Source organism: Coregonus clupeaformis, chromosome 23 (assembly GCF_020615455.1).
Source record: "Coregonus clupeaformis isolate EN_2021a chromosome 23, ASM2061545v1, whole genome shotgun sequence".
Taxonomy (NCBI): Eukaryota; Metazoa; Chordata; class Actinopteri; order Salmoniformes; family Salmonidae; genus Coregonus; species Coregonus clupeaformis.
In genome coordinates this window covers 54370591-54394878 of record NC_059214.1, presented here as the reverse complement: position 1 = coordinate 54394878, position 24288 = coordinate 54370591, and the positions used below count along the sequence as shown (strand labels likewise).

Below are 24288 nucleotides of genomic sequence, written 5' to 3'. Positions count from 1 at the left end.
TCTCTCTCAAGTCATAAATATAGACCCTCAAGTGTCAGTAAGGCAGTCTACTAAGCAAGAATATATAGCTTCAACATGATTAAAAGCTCCCTGACCAGTAGAGTGTGTGTGTGTGTGTGTGTGTGTGTGTGTGTGTGTGTGTGTGTGTGTGTGTGTGTGTGTCTGTGTGTGTGTGTCTGTGTGTGTGTGTGTGTGTGTGTGCGTGCGTGTGTGAGAGAAAGAGTCAGATTCAGAACAGCATAATGGTGAAGATCAAGGTCTCACTTCTTCATCTTCCTCCTCCTCCTCCTCCTCCTCCTCATTAATATTAATAAAGGTAACTTTCTCATGCTGTTTGACAGTGTGGGAGAACAGTTTCCTTGTTGTCCAGGTGTAACAAGAGCTTCTTTGTCCTGGGTTCCTTCCTCATTCTGTATCAGGTTTACCTCTGAGACTGAGTCCCCTGAGTGTGCTCTTTATCTCAAAACAGCCATAAGGAGTGTATGTCAATGGTCTCAAGTGATCACCTCTCTTAATATCTCCATCTTTATCAACACTGATCTAAGAACACCTACACATCAGTGCAGATGAAGGAAAGGATAGAACGAGAGTCATCTGTTTAGATTAGGATTTACTCAAAGACTTAACTCCTCAATGGCTAAAGCATGTACTGGGTTGTTTGATATTGAACTTCAGCTTTTACCTGATCAATAAAAGGGATTGATTGGTTAGGTCAGATCAGAGTTACCACCACCTACAGTACATTCTCCAACACATAAACAATATATCAGTTCTATCAGGGTTCTGTATCTATTACATTTACATTTTAGTCATTTAGCAGACGCGCTTATCCAGAGCGACTTACAGTTAGTTAGTTCATTTTGTCTTCCTGCAGTCCCACCTGAAGTGTTCTTTGTCTTTGGATATTGGTTAGTGTGTGTGTGAAGTGTTTTAAATGTTTGCATATTGGTTAGTGTGTGAAGTGTTCTATATGTTTGCATATTGGTTAGTGTGTGTGTGTGTGTGTGAAGTGTTCTATGTGTTTGCATATTGGTTAGTGTGTGTGTGTGTGTGTGAAGTGTTCTATGTGTTTACATATTGGTTACTATGTTTGTGAAGGCTCTTGACTGGCTCTGGATGCCAAGGCCAGCAGGGTGACACTGTATACCTCTGTCTCGTCTCCTCTCAGGGTGAGGGGCGCACACACCTGCACCACCTCATTCAGCTTAAGGCCACTAGGCTCCTACATGTGTGCCAGATAGAGATTGCACATGTCAAATGATATATTTCACTACTGTTCACCACAATCACATAGGGCTCTGGTAGTGTACTACTGTATAGGGAATAGTGTACTTTGAGACAGAGTCTTAGGATGGGACTCCTAACCATAGAAATAAGAATGAATAGTACGGGCATCTCCGTTCAAGTCAATGGTGGCATGAAGCCATTTTGAGTGTACCCATGCCAGGAAGTAAAAGCAGGATGTGTACACTTCAATCTGTGCTATGATTTGTTGAGTAAACTCAACTGACATTACAAAAAATACTTTCCATTCCATGAGCCACATCAGTTAGCATCATTTGAACAAACATTCTACATTACCATGGCAATCCATCATCAGTTGATAGAACATTCCAAAACACCATGGAAATTATTGCATCACAATACCAGGCAGCCATTGCGAGTGTACCCATGAGTTTACCAGTGAATTGCCAGGGTGGAGCTTCATTTTTATTTCTATGCTCCTAACAGTGCAGAGCAAGGTCAGCTCAGCCCATATTCTGTTTCCATACAGGATAAATAGATGGAAATGGAGATGAATAGCATGGGGGTTGGCAGGGATACAGTAGGAGAGAGCAACAGAAGAGAGGTGAAGAGAAAGGAGAAGACGAGGATATGGAAATAGAGCAAGAAAGACAGGAGAGGGGATGAGATGAGAGAAAAATAGATTGGGGAGCAGATAATACAGTGAGGGAAAAAAGTATTTGATCCCCTGCTGATTTTGTACGTTTGCCCACTGACAAAGAAATGATCAGTCTATAATTTTAATGGCAGGTTTATTTGAACAGTGAGAGACAGAATAACAACAAAAAATCCAGAAAAAAACGCATGTCAAAAATGTTATAAATTGATTTGCATTTTAATGAGGGAAATAAGTATTTGACCCTCTCTCAATCAGAAAGATTTCTGGCTCCCAGGTGTTTTTTATACAGGTAACGAGCTGAGATTAGGAGCACACTCTTAAAGGGAGTGCTCCTAATCTCAGCTTGTTACCTGTATAAAAGACACCTGTCCACAGAAGCAATCAATCAATCAGATTCCAAACTCTCCACCATGGCCAAGACCAAAGAGCTCTCCAAGGATGTCAGGGACAAGATTGTAGACCTACACAATGCTGGAATGGGCTACAAGACCATGGCCAAGCAGCTTGGTGAGAAGGTGACAACAGTTGGTGCGATTATACGCAAATGGAAGAAACACAAAATAACTGTCAATCTCCCTCGGCCTGGGGCTCCATGCAAGATCTCACCTCGTGGAGTTGCAATGATCATGAGAACGGTGAGGAATCAGCCCAGAACTACACAGGAGGATATTGTCAATGATCTTAAGGCAGCTGGGACCATAGTCACCAAGAAAACAATTGGTAACACACTACGCCGTGAAGGACTGAAATCCTGCAGCGCCCGCAAGGTCCCCCTGCTCAAGAAAGCACATATACAGGGCCGTCTGATGTTTGCCAATGAACATCTGAATGATTCAGAGGAGAACTGGGTGAAAGTGTTGTGGTCAGATGAGACCAAAATGGAGCTCTTTGGATTCAAACTCAACTCGCCGTGTTTGGAGGAGGAAGAATGCTGCCTATGACCCCAAGAACACCATCCCCACCGTCAAACATGGAGGTGGAAACATTATGCTTTGGGGGTGTTTTTCTGCTAAGGGGACAGGACAACTTCACCGCATCAAAGGGACGATGGATGGGGCCATGTACCGTCAAATCTTGGGTGAGAATCTCCTTCCCTCAGCCAGGGCATTGAAAATGGGTCGTGGATGGGTATTCCAGCATGACAATGACCCAAAACACACGGCCAAGGCAACAAAGGAGTGGCTCAAGAAGAAGCACATTAAGGTCCTGGAGTGGCCTAGCCAGTCTCCAGACCTTAATCCCATAGAAAATCTGTGGAGAGAGCTGAAGGTTCGAGTTACCAAACGTCAGCCTCAAAACCTTAATGACTTGGAGAAGATCTGCAAAGAGGAGTGGAACAAAATCCCTCCTGAGATGTGTGCAAACCTGGTGGCCAACTACAAGAAACGTCTGACCTCTGTGATTGCCAACAAGGGTTTTGCCAGCAAGTACTAAGTCATGTTTTGCAGAGGGGTCAAATACTTATTTCCCTCATTAAAATGCAAATCAATTTATAACATTTTTGACATGCGTTTTTCTGGATTTTTTTGTTTATTCTGTCTCTCACTGTTCAAATAAACCTACCATTCAAATTATAGACTGATCATGTCTTCGTCAGTGGGCAAACGTACAAAATCAGCAAGGGATCAAATACTTTTTTCCCTCACTGTAGAGAGAGTGAGTGAGTGAGACAGTGATACAGCGACAGTAGGCAGGGAGAGGAAGGCACACAAGGGCAGCTGATGAGAGGAAAAGGGGAGGGGGAAAGGGGGAGGAAGGAGGAAGGGAGGGGAATAGATGAGGATGAGAGATGCTCCAGTCCAGCCGGTACTGACAGTCTCTGCAGGACGTCTGGTGTACCACACAGCCAGAGCCAGGTCCTCCTAACTGGGTCACTGTCCTCCTCATCTTCCATGCATCCCTGGAGAGGGGTGTCTGAGCAGCTGTCTTTGAGCTGGCCTCCTCTCATCCCTGACCCCTTCTTTCAGCCTCTCCATCACCAATTTATGTACCCCCAACCCCATAGGACCCGCTACTTTACCTCTTTCTCAACCCCCACCCCATTCACCCTCTGAAAGGTAAGATCAATTGCTCTTACCACTTTCTCTCCTCAAAAAGCAGGATACCCTTTTCCCCCCACCACCTTTCATTACAAAGCAAAATCCCCTCTCTCATCCTCCCTGCCCAAGAAGGAGGAGCCTCCCCTTCAAACTCCCAAAACCTCTCACCCACCAAATTCCCCCATCTTCAAGCCCATATAGCTATCCCTTCTCTCAATGGGACCCTGCAGACTGTGGATGTCTGATCTGTGATGGATCTCTGAAAGATCAAAATCAAATTAAAGTTCAAATCAAAGTTTATTGGTCGCTTACACAGTTTAGCAGATTTATGTTACTAGCTCCTAACAATGCAGTAAATGTCAAACAGTACACAATAATACAAAATAAAATAAATCAAGAAATGTCTAATCCAATTAACAACCAAATAGCACTGTAACAGTAATTCAAATGCAATCTATACATTGTGACGTCACGAGAGGCTACACAGCTTTCAGCGGGATTGCTCAAGTAGTGCAAGGAGACAAGGTTCAAACAAAACAAGGATTTTATTATAGGTCTTGGGAAATTAACGAAAATATAACAAAATTCTGTTCTCTTGTGGCTCTTTAAGGGTTAACAGTTCAGGGATGTCTCTTCCACATCCAAAATCATAATTCTCACTCGCTCAGATAACTTTTCCCCAGCCTTACTGTAGTCCACGTTGCAGCTAGTGGCCAACCCAGCAAAAAGTCCTTCCAAATGTCTCTCACGTATTTCCACAGGTGCATATATCCAAAGGTGAGTATTTCCCAAAGGTAAGTATCTCCAAATCCTTATATTCCTCATGGAAGTGGACGTGCAGCACTCTTGTTCTCCAGAGAGCCCAGCTTGGAGACTGTGTCTCTTCCCTTCCCAAACCTTCAGCTCATCAGCTCCTCATTTGTTTCAGCTGCGTGGGAAGATTGGCCATAGAGGGGTGGAGTTCCCGACCATACCAGCAGATGGAGCCATAGCTGTCTGGGTTTGCAGCCACCTCAGGGGGATGTAACGTCCCTCCAGGACACAGCCTCTCGTGACATCACACATCCCCTCCTCGGGACCGACGTCCTCGTCGGGGTAAAGGCAGCGAAAAAGGCATCACGCCGGGAGAGGGCGTCCGCATTGCCATGGTGCTTGCCAGACTGCTCTCTCTTCAACTCCTCCAACTCTAGGACCAGGGACTCAGCCTCCTGTTGTCTCTCCTTGAGTTTCTTACTGAACGCATCAGCCTTGGTTTTAGCAGAGTTTAGCTTCTGTTGAGCAGCTTTCAGTTCCTTCTCTCTCTCTGCCTCCGCATTCTTCATCTTGTTCTCCAACACCTTGTACTTCTCCTCTGCCTTCTTCTGGACCTCCTTACTACTGCGCAGGGTCTCCTCACACTCCTCGATGGTCCTGCGCAGCCTCTCCAGCTCCTCCTGTTGCTTAGGGAAGGAGCTCTGTTGGAGTTTAGCCTGGAGGATATCTAACTCTTCTGTCTTCATGTCTAACTGTTGCTTTAACAAACGATACCTCTCAGCGGTCCCCTTCAGACCAGACAGTTCTTTGTCCAGATTCTGTAGCTCCGTCTCTCGTGTCGGTCTGGGCACCTGCCATCCCTATCAGAGCCCGGGCGGGAGTGAGTAACTCGGAGGATTGCACCGGAGCCTTCCCAGGATGAGTCTTGCCTCTCCGTTTCGAGGTACTCGGGTTATCCTCTCCTGAGACTCTCTCCAGAGTGGGTAAAAGGCTGGGCAGTCTCGTCCAATTAGGACAGGGACGGGGAGGGGAATCAACCACCCCCGCCGTCGTGTGTATGGTTCCCCGTGTGCTGGTCATTGTAAGTTCAGTAATGGGGTATTCTCTGGTGTCCCCATGGACACAGGAAACTGGGAGGACTTTCCCGGGGTCAGACACGTTGGGCCCACCAAATCCCTTACGCACCAGGGTGGCCCGGCTACCAGAATCCAGTAAGGCCTCCACATCATGGTGATTCACAGTTACCGGGCAGGTGGGGGGTCGATCTGGGCCGCCATCTACGACTCCCAAGAGCGAGGCAAAACGGTGTGTGGGTGCTGAGCTGGAGGACTCCGCAGTGGGCATAGGTTCATCGGCTGGTTTCCCACACTGCCAGGGAGATATGTCCCATCTCCCCACACCGGTAACACTGTCGAGTTTCCCCCTCCTGGTGTACTCTTCTTGGACCCGCCTGGTTTCTGGCTCCCCCTGGGCCGGGATAAGTCCTGACGTGGCTGGGTTCGAGACCTTGGGGTCCTTTGGACGGGTTCTTCCCATTTTGTGGTGGGGCCGCACTCCTGGGGTCTTTTCGGAAGCATTCAGCATCTCCGCTGTGGCCTGGTACTTTTCCACAGCTTCCACGGTCAGATCAGCCGTGGTCAAGGCCTGTTGACTGATGACCCGTTTTGCCTCATAAGGCAGGGGCGCGTAGGTAACGATCCACCACAACGGCCTCCACCACCGCCCGCTGCTGTATTCCCTCTGCGGATCCAGCCATTTCCTTGCGATTCGGACAAGTTCATGCATCTGCGCCCGAGGAGGTTGGTCTGGTTGGAAGGTCCAGCTGTGAAAGCGCTGGGCCATACCAAACTTTGTGAGTCCATATCTGCTGAGGATCTCAGACTTCAGGGCATCATAGTCAGTAACCTGGTCAGGGCCCAGGTCCCGGACAGCATTCAGCGATTCCCCGGTTAGAAAGGGGGCTAACAGACCAACCCACTGTTGCTTGGGCCAGGCTTCCCTAGTGGCCGTGGCCTCAAATGCATGCAGGTATGCCTCAATGTCATCGGTAGCTCCCATCTTAGATATAAAGTCACTTGCCTTTATTGGGCGGGTATTTTGGACCACCCTCTGTCTCTGCAACTGCAATTCCTCTGCCTTCAGAAGGTTGGCTTTCTTTTGCTCCTCCAAGAGAGCCACGTTTGCTTGCATCTGGGCTTGCTGGCCAGCAACAAGGGCTTTCAATATGTCCTCCATTTCAGTCGGGCGGGGAGCCTACGGCCAACTTGGAAAACTGGGTGATCAAACCTTCGGTATCCTCCTCTGACATGCACTATTAACGCTTGAGCGTGCCTGTATTCTCCACCATCTGTGACGTCACGAGAGGCTACACAGCTTTCAGCGGGATTGCTCAAGTAGTGCAAGGAGACAAGGTTCAAACAAAACAAGGATTTTATTATAGGTCTTGGGAAATTAACGAAAATATAACAAAATTCTGTTCTCTTGTGGCTCTTTAAGGGTTAACAGTTCAGGGATGTCTCTTCCACATCCAAAATCATAATTCTCACTCGCTCAGATAACTTTTCCCCAGCCTTACTGTAGTCCACGTTGCAGCTAGTGGCCAACCCAGCAAAAAGTCCTTCCAAATGTCTCTCACGTATTTCCACAGGTGCATATATCCAAAGGTGAGTATTTCCCAAAGGTAAGTATCTCCAAATCCTTATATTCCTCATGGAAGTGGACGTGCAGCACTCTTGTTCTCCAGAGAGCCCAGCTTGAGACTGTGTCTCTTCCCTTCCCAAACCTTCAGCTCATCAGCTCCTCATTTGTTTCAGCTGCGTGGGAAGATTGGCCATAGAGGGGTGGAGTTCCCGACCATACCAGCAGATGGAGCCATAGCTGTCTGGGTTTGCAGCCACCTCAGGGGGATGTAACGTCCCTCCAGGACACAGCCTCTCGTGACATCACAACATATAAACACAAGATTAATTTACACAAGATATACTAAGAATGTTATGTACAGCAGTATTAGAGTGGGCTATGTCAAGAATCCAGTATATAAATACGCAGTACAAAACCGTATGGCAAAATGGATAGAATTGCAGGAAATTAGCATCCGGACCTGAGTCTGTAATATAACTATATATGTATGTGAATGCCAAAGGCCTGCAAGGCTGTAATTGCTGCAAATGGAGGATTCTTTGACGAAAGCAAAGTTTGAAGGACACAATTATTATTTTAATTAAAAATCATTATTTCTAACCTTGTCAATGACTACATTTCCTATTCATTTTGCTATATTTCCTATTCAAACTCATTTCATGTATGTTTTCAGTTGAAGTCAGAAGTTTACATACACCTTAGCCAAATACATTTAAACTCAGTTTTTCACAATTCCTGACATTTAATCCTAGTAAACATTCCCTGTTTTAGGTCAGTTAGGATCACCACTTCATTTTAAGAATGTGAAATGTCAGAATAATAGTAGAGAGAATGATTTATTTCAGCTTTTATTTCTTGCATCACATTCCCAGTGGCTCAGAAGTTTACATACACTCAAATAGTATTTGGTAGCATTGCCTTTAAATTGTTTAACATGGGTCAAACATTTCGGGTAGCCTTCCACAAGCTTCCCACAATAAGTTGGGTGAATTTTGGCCCATTCCTCCTGACAGAGCTGGTGTAACTGAGTCAGGATTGTAGGCCTCCTTGCTCGCACACGCTTTTTCAGTTCTGCCCACACATTTTCTATAGGATTGAGGTCAGGGCTTTGTGATGGCCACTCCAATACCTTGACTTTGTTGTCCTTAAACCATTTTGCCACAGCTTTGGAAGTATGCTTGGGGTCATTGTCCATTTGGAAGACCCATTTGCGACCAAGCTTTAACTTCCTGACTGATGTCTTGAGATGTTGCTTCAATATATCCACATAATATTCCTTCCTCATGATGCCCTCTATTTTGTGAAGTGCACCAGTCCCTCCTGCAGCAAAGCACCCCCACAGCATGATGCTGCCACCCCCGTGCTTCACGGTTGGGATGGTGTTCTTCGGCTTGCAAGCAAACCCCATTTTCCTCCAAACATAACGATGGTCATTATGGCCAAACAGTTCTATTTTTGTTTCATCAGACCAGAGGACATTTTTCCAAAAAGTACGATCTTTGTCCCCATATGCAGTTGCAAACCGTAATCTGTCTTTTTTATGGCGGTTTGGAGCAGTGGCTTCTTCCTTGCTGAGCGGCCTTTCAGGTTATGTCGATATAGGACTCGTTTTACTGTGGATATAGATACTTTTCTACCTGTTTCCTCCAGCATCTTCACAAGGTCCTTTGCTGTTGTTCTGGGATTGATTTTCACTTTTCGCACCAAAGTACGTTCATCTCTAGGAGACAGAATGGGTGTCCTTCCTGAGCGGTATGACGGCTGCGTGATCCCATGGTGTTTATACTTGCATACTATTGTTTGTACACATGAACGTGGTACCTTAAGGCATTTGGAAATTGCTCCCAATGATAAAACAGACTTATTTTCTGAGGTCTTGGCTGATTTCTTTTGATTTTCCCATGATGTCAAGCAAAGAGGCACTGAGTTTGAAGGTAGGCCTTGAAATACATCCACAGGTATACCTCCAATTGACTCAAATGATGTCAATTAGCCTATCAGAAGCTTCTAAAGCCATGACATAATTTTCTGGAATTTTCCAAGCTGTTTAAAGGCAGTCAACTTAGTGTATGTAAACTTCTGACCCACTGGAATTGTGGTGCAGTGAATTATAAGTGAAATAATCTGTCTGTAAACAATTGTTGGAAAAATTACTTGTGTCATGCACAAAGTAGATGTCCTAACCAACTTTCCAAAACTATAGTTTGTTAAAAATAAATGTGTGCAGCGGTTGAAAAATAAGTTTTAATGACTCCAACCTAAGTGTATGTAAACTTCCGACTTCAACTGTACATATGGCAGCAGTCTCTAAGGTGCAGGGTAGAGTACCAGCAGGCTAGTGACAGTGTCTAAGGTTCAGGGCAGGGTACTGGGCGGAGGCCAGCTAGTAATGACTGATTAACAGTCTGATGGCCTGAAGATAGAAGCTGTTTATCAGTCTCTCTGTTCCAGCTTTGAAGCACCTGTACTGTCTCCACCTTTTAGATGGTAGCGGTGTGAACAAGCCGTGGCTCGGGTGGCTGAGTTCCTTGATGATCTTCTTGGCGTTCCTGTGACACCAGGTGCTGTAGATGTCCTGGAGGGCAGGCAGTGTGCCCCCGATGATGCGTTGGGCCAGATATCCATGGTTCTGCTGTTTCAGTCTCCTGGAGCAGTGTGCTTGATGCAATACCAGTGTTGTGGGGTTTGATCCCTCCTGCTGGGCCACATCCACTGATAATGAACTACAAGTCATCGTCATCATCATTTGTGATGGATGTCTGATGTCTGATTGGCTCCCCATGGCTGTGCCTCAGATCCAGAAAGATGGGGCATCACACAGTTCTTCTCCCAGAGCCCCAGGGGCCCAGGCTATGAGGATTACAGCGTGTTAAAGCCTGTTCCCACTGACAATGACTCATGCAGCCTAATGATACCAGTGCCCATTTCCAGACGCCTAGTGGTGCTAATTGCCCACTGTTTGGTTTCATACGGAGCTGCCAGCATAGAGATTACCCTGGCAGTGATTGAATGGGTAAAAGAGCAGCCTTTCTGGGAGGGTAGGAGTCTTTATGTCTGTATGATGGTGAATGTGCGCTTCTCTGTGACTGCCTATGTTTTCATGAGTAGGAACATGTGTGTGTGTGTGTGTGCTGCACGTGCACACACACACACACACATCCACACAAAGGTTCAGCTTGAGTTCCTGTGCCCTTTTGTCCCAGTACTGATATATTATTTACCCGACGATAAACAGATCCGGAAGACAGATGGGAAGGAGTGTGTGTGCGTCTGTGTGTGCGCATGCGCTCATCTGTGTGTGTGCGTGTGGGAGTTTCTGTAAGAGGAAATGTCAAGTATGTCAGACATACCACAGGAAAGGAAAATGTTTGCTCTCAGGGCGAGCTCAAGATCCCTTCAGGTTAGACTAGTTATCTCAGTAGTAACTTTAGTAGTACTTCTCACTGCTTTCTCTTTTCTACTCTTTCCATTCTCTTTTCCTTTTATCTTCTCTCTCTCTTGTCTCATCTTGTTCATGTTCTCTTATTTTATTATTACTAGAAATAGAAAATATGTTAAGTTGTTGAGCAGTGGATTTTGGAATTTACCATCTCTTTACCTAAATGTATCACATCCTTGAAGTGTTGCTGTGTCTCTGCATATCAGTAAGAAGTGGACCAGGTCAGTCATATCACTTGTGTCACCGTACTTTAAAACCTCATTGCTAAGCAAGACTAGCACCTCCATGGCTGTGCTCTGTGATTCTGACTCAAGTGACAGTTGTCACTCAGTGGTGTAGTCTATGGTTCCTATTCCTCCACCACTCCATACTGCCTCTTCTGTCTTGCTGAAATCAGAAGTGGTGTATGATGTGTAACAGAACCGCATTGATCAGCTGTTAGCAATACTGCAGAGAAGAGACAGGGTGAGAGAGTGGGAGATCATTTTGCAAGAGAGGGATAGAGAAAGAAGGAGAGAGAGAAGGAAACAGAGTTGTTTTAAAACTGATATGATTGTACAGCCCTATGCAATGAGCAAAGCAAATGAAGGGCATGTGAGGGCTCTTCTGCCCTGAAAACAACTCTGAGGTTGAGAGAGTTGAGAAAACAAGGTTACAATTTCCAAAAAACTACAATTTCAACAATACAATACATTTGTACAGTTCATCAAAACAGATGCAATTCTCATTTAACAAATTCAACATTAGACTCCTAAACTGCCCAGCGGCACCAGGGAATCAAGACGCAGGGAGATCTGCAGGTTATTCAAAATTCGGTGCAGACCCCCCCAAAAAAGAAGAAGTGTGTGTGTGTGAGCGTTCGTGCATGCATGTGTGCGTCATGTGTGCTAATTTGTGTACTATCTTTGTCTAGTCCCGTGTAGCTCAGTTGGTAGAGCATGGTGTTTGCAACGCCAGGGTTGTGGGTTTGATTCCCACGGGGGGCCAGTATGAAAATGTATGCACTCGCTAACTGTAAGTCGCTCTGGATAAGAGCGTCTGCTAAAATGTAAATGGAAACTATTGCTGGACAAAATAATGAGAGTTAGACAAGCACCATTAGTTCTTTGACACAAAAGATGAAGTGTCTATTTACTTTTCTTCTCTCTCTCTTCCTCTCCTTCTGTCTCTTCCCACCCTGCAGCTGTGTGAAAAGTCACACTTTCCTCCTAACTCAGCCTCTGCCCACTTCATATGTTAGCACTTTTTGCTGACAGAGAACACAACTACGACAAAACAACCAACAAATATTGGTCACAACTCCTGCAGTTCTGTCGCACACTGTGTCTGTACATAGTCAATGGTAGGCTTCGAGGCGACTGCTACGGTAGGTACACCTACAGCTCATCCCTTGGCAGTAGGACTGTAGATTACTTTATCACAGACCTCAACCCAGTCTCACAGAGCCCAGTCAGCCCACTGACACCCCTATCAGATCACAGCAAAATCACAGTCTACTTGAACAGTGCAATACTGAATCATGCGAAATCAAAGCCGAAATAACTGCCTATTTAAAAAAAATGCATAGATGGAAGGAAGGTGGTGTAAAAACCTACCAAAAAACAATTGCCTAACAACAAATTCAATCCATTTTAGACAACTTGGTTTGATGAAGAATGCAAAAACCTAAGAAAGAGAATTGAGAAACCCATCCAACCAAAAACACAGAGACCAAGAAAACCTGAGCCTTCACTATGGTGAAACACTAAAACAGTACATGAATACACTAAGGAAAAAGAAGGAACAGCACGTCAGAAAACAGCTCGATGTAAGTGAAGAATCCATAAAATCGAACCACTTCTGGGAAAATTGGACACACTAAACAAACAACAACACGAAGAGCTACAGTATCTGTCCAAAATGGAGATGTATGGATAAACCACTTCATCATTCTTTTTGGCCCTATAACAAACAACAAACAGCAAAAACATATACATGATCAATTACAAATCTTAGAACCAGCTATTGAAGACTGCCAGAACACACTGGATTCTCCAATTACACTGAATGAACTACAGGACAAAATACAAACCCTCCAACCCAAAAAGGCCTGTGGTGTTGATGGTATCCTAAATCAAATGATAAAATATACAGACCACAAATTCCAATTGGCTATACTTAAACTCTTTAACATCATCCTCAGCTCTGGCATCTTCCCCAATATTTGGAACCAAGGACTGATCACCCCAATCCACAAAAGTAGAGACAAATTCGACCCCAATAACTACCGTGGGATATGCATCAACAGCAATCTCAGGAAAATCGTCTGCATTATCATTAACAGCAGACTCCACACTTCTTCAGTGAAAAAATGTCCTGCGCAAATGTAAAATTGGCTTTTTATCAAATTACCGTACGACAGACCACGTATTCACCCTGCACACCCTAATTGACAAACAAACAAATAAAAACAATGTTTTGTTGATTTCAAAAAAGCTTTTGACTTAATTTGGCATGAGGGTCTGCTATATAATTTGATGGAAAGTCGTATTGGTGGAAAAATATACAACATTATAAAATCAATGTACACAAACAACAAGTGTGGAGTTAAAATTGGCAAAAAAACACAGATTTCTTTCCTCAGGGCCGTGGGATGAGACAGGGATACAGCTTGAGCCCCACCCTCTTCAACATATATATCAACGAATTGGCGAGGGCACTAGAACTGTCTGCAACACCCAGCCTCACCCTACTAGAATCTGAAGTCAAATGTGAACTGTTTGCTGATGATCTGGTGCTTCTACAGCAGCACCTAGATCTTCTGCACAGATTCTGTCAGACCTGGGCCCTGACAGTAAATCTCAGTAAGACAAAAATAATGGTGTTTCAAAAAAGGTCCAGTTGCCAGGACCACAAATACAAATTCCATCTAGACACCGTTGTCCTAGAGCACACAGAAAACTATACCTAACTCTGCCTAAACATCAGCACTACAGGTAACTTCCACAAAGCTGTGAACAATCTGAGAGACAAGGCATGAAGGGCCTTTTACGCCATCAAACGGAACATAAAATTTGACTTCCCAATTAGGATCTGGTTAAAACACTTGAATCAGTTATAGAACCTATTGCCTTCTACGGTTGTGAGGTCTGGGGTCCACTCACCAACCAAGAATTCACAAAATGGGACAAACACCAAATTGAGACTCTGCATGCAGAATTCTACAAAAACATCCTCTGTGTACAACATAAAACACAAAATAATGCATGCAGAGCAGAATTAGGACGATACCCACTAATTATCAAAATCCAGAAAAGAGCTGTTAAATTCTACAAACACTTCAAAGGAAGCGATTCCCAAACCTTCCATAAAAAAGCCATCACCTACAGAGAGAACACACATATGTAGAAAAGTACCTCATACCTACGGTAAAATATGGTGGTGGATATCTTATGTTATGGGGCTATTTTGCTTCCACTGGTCCTGGGGCCCTAGATTTTTTTTAAATTACTTGTTCAACTAAATCTCTTTCTCTGAGCAATTATATAAGTATAAAATAATATAATAAACACATTTTGGAGCATGTAATATAGCTCAGTATTTGTATTATTTATTTTATACAGTCTTTTTTGTTCATCTTTATCAAGAGTGCCAATAATTATGGACCTGACATATGTAGATATAGAATTGACTAGAATAGCACATAGGAGATGCAGCTGTGTTGCATTGACATTGTTCTATTCATGACACTCTTTAGCTACAGTGCATGTGCATCACCAGCGTAAGAAATACCTGCTTAATTCAGCTGAGAAGTGTGTCCACTCCATCTATTCAGTTTCTATGGTGACGTGGCTAATACCTTTGTTGTCATTCTCTCTCTCTCCCTCCAGCTCCACACTAAGAGTCCAGAGACTGAAGAGATAATCACACAGGAAAGGATCCTTCCAAAACATACACAGGGATCTGATCTGGAGAGAGTGTGTGTGTGAAGAGGGCGTGTGGTGTGTGTTCTTAACCCCCTCCACCCCTCCACTCCTTACCCACAATCCCGTTCTCCAACCTCCCCTGGGGCTTTACCCCCTGACCCCTAACCCCTGACCCCCAGCCATGATGTCGGGGAAGGGGAAGGCTAGCCCACGTCACCGGCCATGGTCTGTGTACCGGGCTAACACCTTTGACCTCTCGGCTGAGATGATGGGGCTGACTCTGGCAGGTAAGGGCCCTGTTACCATAGTTACCATAGTAACAGTATTCCTGTATGTTTGCCCACTGAGTTAATGCAGGCTGTCAAAATAAGTATGTGCATAAACTTGCCTTGTTAGTCGATGTAGTTGAGAAAAAAATAATATCTGTGTTCTTGTAGGTAACAGTCAGGACCCAGATGAGCCAGTGCTGGAGTTCAGTCTGGGTGAGTGGTGTTGCTGAAGTCAACTTCTCACACAGTTATTCAGCTTGACAACTTCTCACTCCTGTTCAATTGTCTTTGATTTATACAACAGTTAATAGCCGGCTTTTGTCCAGTTAAAAAAATAGAAAAGTCCATAGTCCAGCTCAAGGACAGAACTACATACATTTTTTACATGAAACCGCTCGAATGTGCAGTGCCCCTTTGACAACAGTGTTTTGCCGCTAATTGCATTATGGAACGAACACCCGCACGTAGCCTACTGCCTTGTGCACATTGCTGCGCTTATAATGTGAATAATTAAAAGTTTGTCAACATTTTAAGCTAAACGTTCTCATCTGTTACATCAGACTGTTGCTAGGCCTACTGGTTGTATGAATTTGGGATATATCGTCCCATAACTGTCCCAGGGTCTGTTTGGAATTAGCTATTTCTTTCTCGACAAGCTGACCAATAGAATAGGTAGCCTATACTTTTATATTATAGTAGATCGACATAGGCTAGTGATTTTGCTGTTCGTTACCCATGTTGTTGGCTGAGGAAAAGTAAATATGGGACAATTATTCTAACATGTTCAAAGCGCACATAAGAATTCGGTAAGAAGGACTGCACATCGTTGCTTCCTCGACTTGCATGTTCTGTTAATATGAATTACCATATTCTAAATGTGATTTCTGTCATTCTGAGCACTGTGGGCGGACGCCGTAATCTGTTTACGCACCCAATGCATATGGGTCCGGTACATTTCTCAAATGTCCGGTAAATTAAAATGTTGCCGGTCAAATGGAAACCCTGAACAGCACCCATTGATTCTTGAAGAATAAAGCTTATAAATGACTTAATGGGTTAGTACAACTGTCTTACTTATCATAACCCAAAATCTAAAGTTGCATTACTCTGTCTATTTATTTGAGAGAGTTAACAAATTACATTTCCCTAGCCCCATCCCTATTTTAGGGCCAGGATTGAGATGACAGATTTTGCCTTTAATGTTCACTTCCCTGTTGTACACCCAGCCTGCAGTGAGCTGATCACCCCAGCATTGGACCATAAACCGACCAGCTTTGTTGCGGTCAGCTGTACCACTCCTCCCCAGGCCTTCTGGACCAAACATGCTCAGACAGAGATCATAGAGGTAGAAAGACACCCAGAGATGGACAGTATTTCTGTCACATGTATTTGAAATACGAGTTTAATTACTTCTGAACTACAATCCAATGTATTTTGTAACTTTTCTATACCATTCTTTATAGGGGTTCACAATTTTGTGGCCCCCTTTCACCCTGCATTGGTATCAGAAGTCTGATGGCACTAGGGTGGGATAAGAGTGTCTGCTAAATTACCTAAATGTAAAAATTAACACTTGCAAAGCATGCTGGATATTATTACAATGAGCTCTGCCCCAAAACAAGGCCAATAATAATACCGATTTTCACATTTACATGTATATTTTGGTCATTTAGCAAACACTCTTATCCAGAGCGACTTACAGTCAGTGAATTCAACTAAGGTTGGATAAGATAAATGACTTATTTATTTTATTTAGAATGTTGTTGTAGTGAAGGCCTGTTCTTCAAATGTATTTTGTATTTTGAACATTTTTGAAAATACAAAATTGTATTTTGTATTTTATTTTGATACATTGGTCTTTGGAATTGTAGCAAAATAGCATCTTTGCCCATACCACATTGACCTAACCATAACAATACAGAACCACACTGCTCTACCACTTGTATCCCACTCCTTCTCTACTGTGACAATACCTCCTTTATGTTTGTAACCAGACTGATTCACCACAAATAGTCTCTCTCTCTCTCTCTCTCTCTCTCTCTCTCTCTCTCTCTCTCTCTCTCTCTCTCTCTCTCTCTCTCTCTCTCTCTCTCTCTCTCTCTCTCTCTCTCTCTCTCTCTCTCTCTCTCTCTCTCTCTCTCTCTCTCTCTCTCTCTCTCTCTCTCTCTCTCTAGGGTACTAGTAATCCTATCTATCTGAGCAGTATAGCGTTCTTCCAGGACTCTCTGATCAGTCAGCAGACGCAGGTCAAGCTATCTGTGTACGACGTCAAGGACCGCTCCCAAGGCACGGTACGAAATATCACCCTCTATAACTACTCCAACTCCCCCACTGCAGTCAACTGCCCCAAACCTCACAACCTTCCAAACTCTTCAACCCCAAACTAATCAAACACTCCACTCCCAGATGTACCTGATGGGGTCAGCCATGTTCCCTGTGAAGGAGCTGCTGCAGGACAAACACCACAGACTACACCTAACCCTCAGGTAACACACACACTCACACACGCACTCACACACACACACACACACACACACACACACACACACACACACACACACACACACACACACACTCCACATACACTCTCAGCTATTGTTAAACAGTAGGGCCAGGTATGGGTATAAGGGCCTAAGTACTGTAGAGACACCTATTACTGTCTGTCCCCAGGTCAGCGGAGAGCGAGCGCATCGGCAACATCACCATCATCGCCTGGCAGATAGAGGAGAGGAGGGAGCAGAGAGTCCCTGTCGCCCGGCAGGACACCATCAATGGCAGGGTGAGTGGCCTGGTCTGGTTCTTACTGAGGAAGAAGACCATAAGGTCAAAACTTAGTAATACCCATATTATCTGATTTGTTTGAAGATGTACCATAGAGTATGTACTGTATACCTACTTTGTAAAATGTTTGTTGGATTATTTTTTAGCACCTTTTCCTATTCCCTTTTCCTGGCTTACCTGTCTATGTTCAGATCACTGCCCTCTGCCCGAGGCTAGCTAGGGACTCAGCCATATTGCTTTCACTTGTTTGGTCAGTGGCGAAGAAGGACAAGGAGAAAGGTTAAATCCACATGGTAGAAACTCAGCCAGTCGGTTCAGGTCACTTGTCAACTGAAGGGTATCCAGGATGAATCATACAATGATGATGTCTGTTCCTTTTGTGTGTCTCAGATGGTACTTCCAGTGGATGACAGCCTGACTGAGTCCGTGAACATCAGGGCCAAGTCTGCGTCTCTGTGCAAAGACACACTGCTGAAGGCTGGTGAGTGTGTGTTCCAGTGTGTGTCAGTGTGTGTTTCTCTATTGGCAAGTGTGTGTTTGTCTTAAAGGGCAATTCCACCACTTTTCAACCTCATATTCATTATCTCCAGCACCAAACCAGTGTATGTGAAAACAGCACGCTTCTATAATCTGTGACATCACAGGGTAGGATAAAACATTTAATTTAAAAAACAGTGATTTTCAAAACCTGCAATGAGATTCTAGCCAGAGACATCACAAGGTATTTTCTTTATTGAGACATTTTCACAGACATGTTCAATCTATCCTCGTCTCAGTCTGTAATCCCAACATTTTTTAAACTGACCACCGTTGTCCCTGTTCCCAAGAGCTCCAAGGTAACCTGCCTAAATGACTATCGCCCTGTAGCACTCACATCTGTAATTATGAAATGCTTTGAAAGGCTGGTCATGAGACACATCAACACCATCATCCCAGACACCCTAGACCCACTCCAATTTGCATACTGCCTCAACAGATCCACAGATGACGCAATCTCAATTGTACTTCACTGCCCTCTCCCACCTGGACAAGAGGGGAAATAACTATGTGAGAATGCTGTTCATAAACTACAGAATTTTTTTTTTTTTTTTTACTCAGCGTTGCAAACATCAACTTTGGGTTCAATAACTGCTCTACCACTCGCACACTGTCAGCGTTCAACACCATAGTCCCCTCCAAGCTCATCACCAAACTAGGGACCCTGGGACTGAACCCCTCCCTCTGCAACTGGATCCTGAACTTTCTGATGGGCTGTAGGGTAGGGTAGGCAACAACACCACCACCATGCTGACCCTCAACACAGGGCCCCTCAGGGGTGTGTGCTCAGTCCACTCCTGTACTCCCTGTTCACCCACGACTGCGTGGCCACGCACGACTTCAACACCATCATCAAGTTTGCTGACGACACGATGGTGGTAGCGATGAGTCAGCCTACAGGGAGGAGGTCAGAGAATTAGCAGTGTGGTGCCAGGACAACAACCTCTCCCTCAACGTCAGTAAGACCAAGGAGCTGATCGTGGACTATAGGAGAAAGAGGGGAGAGCACGCCCCCATCCACATCGACAGGGCTGTTGTGGAGCGGGTCGAGAGCTTCAAGTTCCTTGGCATCCACGTCACTAAGGACTTAACATGGTCCACACACACCCGCACAGTCGTGAAGAGGGCACGGCAGCGCCTCTTCCCCCTCAGGAGGCTGAAAATATCTGGCATGGGCCCTCGGATCCTTAAAAAGTTCCACAGCTGCACCATCAAGAGCATCTTGGTATGGCAAATGCACCGCCCTTGACCTCAAAGTGTTACAGAGGGTGGTTCGGACAGCCCAGTACATCACTGGTGGTGTCAGAGGATGGCCCGAAGAATTGCCACAGACTCCAGTCACCCAAGCCATAGACTGTTCACTCTGCTACTGTCCGTCAAACGGTACCAGAGCATCGGCTGTCGGACCAACAGGCTCCGAGACAGCTTCTACCCCCAAGCTGTAAGACTAAATAGCCAGACTGCTAAATAGTCAATTAATGGTACCCAAACTATCTGCACTGACTCTATCTTGCACTGACCCTACGCACACTCAAACCAAACCATATACACACTCACTCACACCCACTACATTGACACTCCCACACAAAACCCACACACATTCACATACACTACATACGCCCACACACACACATAACACACACACGCAGACCGACACAACACAAACACATATACAGTGCTGTGAAAAAGTATTGGCCCTCTTTCTGATTTTCTCTATTTCTGCATTTTTTTATACTGAATGTTATCAGATCTTCAAACAAAGCCTAATATTAGATAAAGGGAACCTGCGTTTACAAATAACAACAAAAAATATATACTTATTTTATTTATTTAATTAACAGTTATGCAACACCCAATTCCCCTGTGTGAAAAAGTAATTGCCCCCTTACACTCAATAACTGGTTGTGACTGCAACCAAATGCTTCCTGTAGTTGTTGATCAGTGTCTCACATCCCTGTAGAGGAACTTTGGCCCACTCTTGCATGCAGAACTGCTTTAACTCAGCTACATTTTTTCAAGCATGAACTGCTCGTTTCAAGTCCTGCCACAACGACTTTGACTAGGCAATTACAAAACTTCAAATTTGTAGACTTGTGGACTTGATTGTGTGTTTTGGATCATGGTCTTGCTGCATGACCAAGCTACGTTTCAGCTTCAGCTCACAGACGGATGGCCTGACATTCTCCTGTAGAATTCTCTGATACATAGCATAATTCTATTGAGGCAAGTCATCCAGGTCCTGAGGCAGCAAAGCATCCCCAAACCATCACACTACCACCACCATGCTTGACTGTTGGTATGAGGTTCTTACTGTGGAATGCAGTTTAAAAAATAAAAGCATTCCACAGTAAGAACCTTATACCAATGGTCAAGCATGGTGGTGGTAGTGTGATGGGGATTGAGTGTAACGGGGCAATTACTTTTTCACACAGGGGCATTGGGTGTTGCATAACTTTGTTAATGAAATAAATGAAATAAGTATGTCATTGTTGTGTTATTTCTTCATTCAGGTTCCTTTATCTAATATTAGGTTTTGGTTGAAGATCTGATAACATTCAGTATAAAAAATATGCAAAAATAGAGAAAATTAGAAAGGGGGCCAATACTTTTTCACGGCACTGTACATACACATTACACACACACACTTTTACACTCATTTTGTGATGGGTGATATGAAGGAGTCAGGCGCAGGAGGACAAATCACAGAATAAAAGGTTTATTCTGAACACAGTAGTACGCAGCAATGCCTCAAACACTTCAGTGCGGAAAATCAGGCGCACTGGAAACAACGAAAATCACAGGTGAAAATAACCTAGCGATACGAAATAACAAAGAGCTCCACCGAGCTAATCGAACCTCCACAATAAACAATCACACACAAAGACAAGGGGGCAGAGGGGACACTTATACAGGTACTGATGAGGGGATATGAACCAGGTATGTGTAATAAACAAGACAAAACAAATGGAATGATGAGATGAGGAGCGGCAGTGGCTAGAAGGCCGGTGATGACGAACGCCGAAGCCTGCCCGAACAAGGAGAGGTGGCAGCTTCGGAGGAAGTCGTGACACATTTGCTGCTGCTACTGTTCTTTATTTTACTCTTATTATTATCTATCCTGATGCCTAGTCACTTTAACCTGCTTTCATCTACCTCAAATACCTTGTACCTCTGCACATTGGTCTGGTACTTGTACTTCAACTATATACTGTAGCTCCATTCTTGTGTATTTTATTTTATTCCTCTTGTGTTACTATTTTATTTCTATTTTAAGACTCTGCATTGTTGGGAAGGGCTTGTAAGCAAGCATTTCACGTTAAAGTCTACACCAGTTGTATTCAGCGCATGTAACAAATACAATTTGATTTGATTTGATTCCCGATGATGTCATCGGGTAGAACTTTTGATCCTTTTTACTATTTTTGTGTCGTAGAACTTTTTAACTTTTTAACTATTTTTGTTCTACAAAACATAGAAATGCGGGAGATAATGAAAATTTGGTTGAAAAGTGTTGGAATTGCCCTTTAAGTGTGTGTTTAAATGAGACAGTATGTATGTCCTTCTCTATTCATAGCATACAGAGAGTTTACATTTGAGGGTTCCTACAGATTTAGGAATTATGACTGACGCACTGCATCCCACTGCTGGCTTGCATTTGAAGCTAAGCAGGGTTGGTCCTGGATGGGAGATCAGATGCTGCTGGAAGTGGTGTTGGAAGGCCAGTAGGAGCCACTCTCTCCTCTGATCTAAAAAAAATATTCCAATGTCCCAGGGCAAGGACATTGCCCTGTGTAGGGTGCTGTCTTTTGGATGGGACATTCAACGGGTGTCCTGACTCTCTGTGGTCACTAAAGATCCCATGGCACTTATTGTAAGAATAGGGGTGTTAACCCTGGTGTCCTGGCTATATTCCCAATCTGGCCCTCATACCATCATGGCCACCTAATCATCCCCAGCTTCCAATTGGCTCATTCCTCTCCCCTGTAACTATTCCCCAGGTCGTTGCTGTAAATGAGAATGTGTTCTCAGTCAACTTACCTGGTAAAATAAGGGTAAAATAAATGCTTTTAATAAATTATGTAATTTATGTATTGACTGGTGTATTGCTGTGCTGTCAGTGTTTGGGGGCACCATGTCTCGTATGTACCGTTTCCCCACCACGGACGGGAACCACCTGCGTATCCTGGAGCAGATGGCTGAGAGTGTCCTCTCTCTACACATCCCTCGACAGTTTGTCAAACTACTGCTGGAGGAGGACGCTGTCAGGTACCATGCTATACACTGTTCAAATGAAGTGCTTTGTAACACTAAAACTAATGGCAGCTGAGCTGCCACCGACGTGAAGGAGACAAAACCTTAAATCATCCTGAGAGGTTTTGAAACATTACATGGTGTGCTGTAACACCACTTAATCAAGTGTTGAGCAACACCTTGCCAGGGACTGGGAACACTACCGGAAAAGTAAGTTTGAAAATACTCTTTCAGTATTTCGAGTTCTGTTTAGTTCAGAATTAGATACCTTCTCTTTTGGCGTCGTTTCCTCTCTCTGTTTCATATCCTGCCTAGTGCAGAATTAGATAACTTTTTCTGGAGTATTTTAATGTTTAACATTGGTTTATGTATCTGATAATTTGCCAGTTTAACCCATTTTGGCAGGAATTGTTGAGCACAGTGCTCAAACCACCAGCAGTGACTAGAGGTTTTACAGTAAGCATTGCAGGTTACTGTATTTGCCTCTAACATTAAAAGTTTAAAATGTGGGAATGGGTCATCTCATAATTGAACGTAATTTTGCCTGAAGGTTTTGTTCAGTGGAGGCTCCTCAGAGGAGTGAATTTCATAAAAATAAAAATAGTGAAACAAACAAAAGTGATACTTTTTAGATAAAACTATACTAAATATATTCACGTCACCAAATAATGTATTAAAACACACTGTTTTGCAATGAAGGTCTACAGTGGCCTCAACAGCACTCTGTAGGGTAGCACCATGGTGTAGCTGGAGGACAGCTAGCTTCCGTCCTCCTCTGGGTACATTGACTTAAATACAAATCCTAGGAGGCTTGTGGTTCTCACCCCCTTCCATAGACTTGCACAGTAATTATGACAACTTCCAGAGTATGTCCTCCAACCTATCAGAGTTCTTGCAGCATGAACTGACATCTTGTCCACCCAATCAAAGGATCAGAGAATGAATCTAGCACTGAAAGCATAAGCTACAGCTAGCTAGCACTGCAGTGCATAAAATGTGGTGAGTAGTTAACTCAAAGAGAGAGAAAGACAATAGTTGAACAGTTTGAACAAAACCATTTCTTCAAAAATGAACGAGAAGAGAGAAAGAGAGAGCTAGCTATATTTAATATTTTTTTCCCTTTCGCTGTAGGCTGTGTGTATCGGTTAGCGGTTATGATATGAAGGTTTGGCTTGGAAAGGTTTTTTCACCTGGTCACAGACAGCTGGTGTGTTGTGCACTGAAGTCCACAAGGGAAGGGAAAAGGTGAGAGGAGGAGAGCGTGTAGGTACAAGAAGGAATAATAGAACGATCTGGCTGCTATGAAAGTGTACTGCTTTTGCGTGTGATCAGGGGTGTATTCATTCCGCTGATTCTTAAATGGAAGCAAACGTAACGAAACGGGGATAAACATACCTGAATTTGTCCAATAGAAACTCTTGTTTGCAACTGTTGGACTAAGGATTACACCCTAGATCAGCTAGATGCAGGCAATATTGTGCAAGGCAGTATTGAATGTGTCAATGTCTTTCACCTTCGATTACTCACCTTTTTCTCTGCCTGTGCACCTACGTTGTAAACGTTCATTCATAGGCTAGGTTGTACCAACCTCATGATGGGTATAGGGAAAATAAAAGTATCATGTAGTAAGTAACCTAAACCTATAAATGTTACATTGAGCTGGGTGAACGGAATATGAATGACAGTCATCCAATATGCTGTAATAGAAATAAGGCCATGCTCATTAAAAATCCTCCCTCATCTTAAACGGCACCAACCGCCACTGGTTTTG

The 24288-nt window shown here is 44.0% G+C and overlaps 1 protein-coding gene across 6 annotated transcripts in view; it reads left to right on the top strand.

Moving 5' to 3' along the window:
- Positions 1 to 24288, top strand: part of LOC121554128 (inositol polyphosphate-4-phosphatase type I A) — a 34150-nt gene that overhangs the window by 932 nt on the left and 8930 nt on the right. For 5 of the 6 annotated variants that reach the window (XM_041867609.1, XM_041867602.1, XM_041867592.1 and 2 more), the window contains exons 2-9: positions 14644 to 14966; positions 15117 to 15161; positions 16175 to 16293; positions 17123 to 17239; positions 17355 to 17434; positions 17619 to 17727; positions 18120 to 18210; positions 22385 to 22532. In XM_041867609.1, coding sequence (XP_041723543.1) covers positions 14861 to 14966; positions 15117 to 15161; positions 16175 to 16293; positions 17123 to 17239; positions 17355 to 17434; positions 17619 to 17727; positions 18120 to 18210; positions 22385 to 22532 — 815 coding nt within the window. In that variant the 5' untranslated portion in view covers positions 14644 to 14860. Of the gene's footprint in view, positions 1 to 11957; positions 12141 to 14643; positions 14967 to 15116; positions 15162 to 16174; positions 16294 to 17122; positions 17240 to 17354; positions 17435 to 17618; positions 17728 to 18119; positions 18211 to 22384; positions 22533 to 24288 lie in introns of all 6 variants that reach the window. The other variant, XM_041867585.1, reaches the window with a different exon arrangement.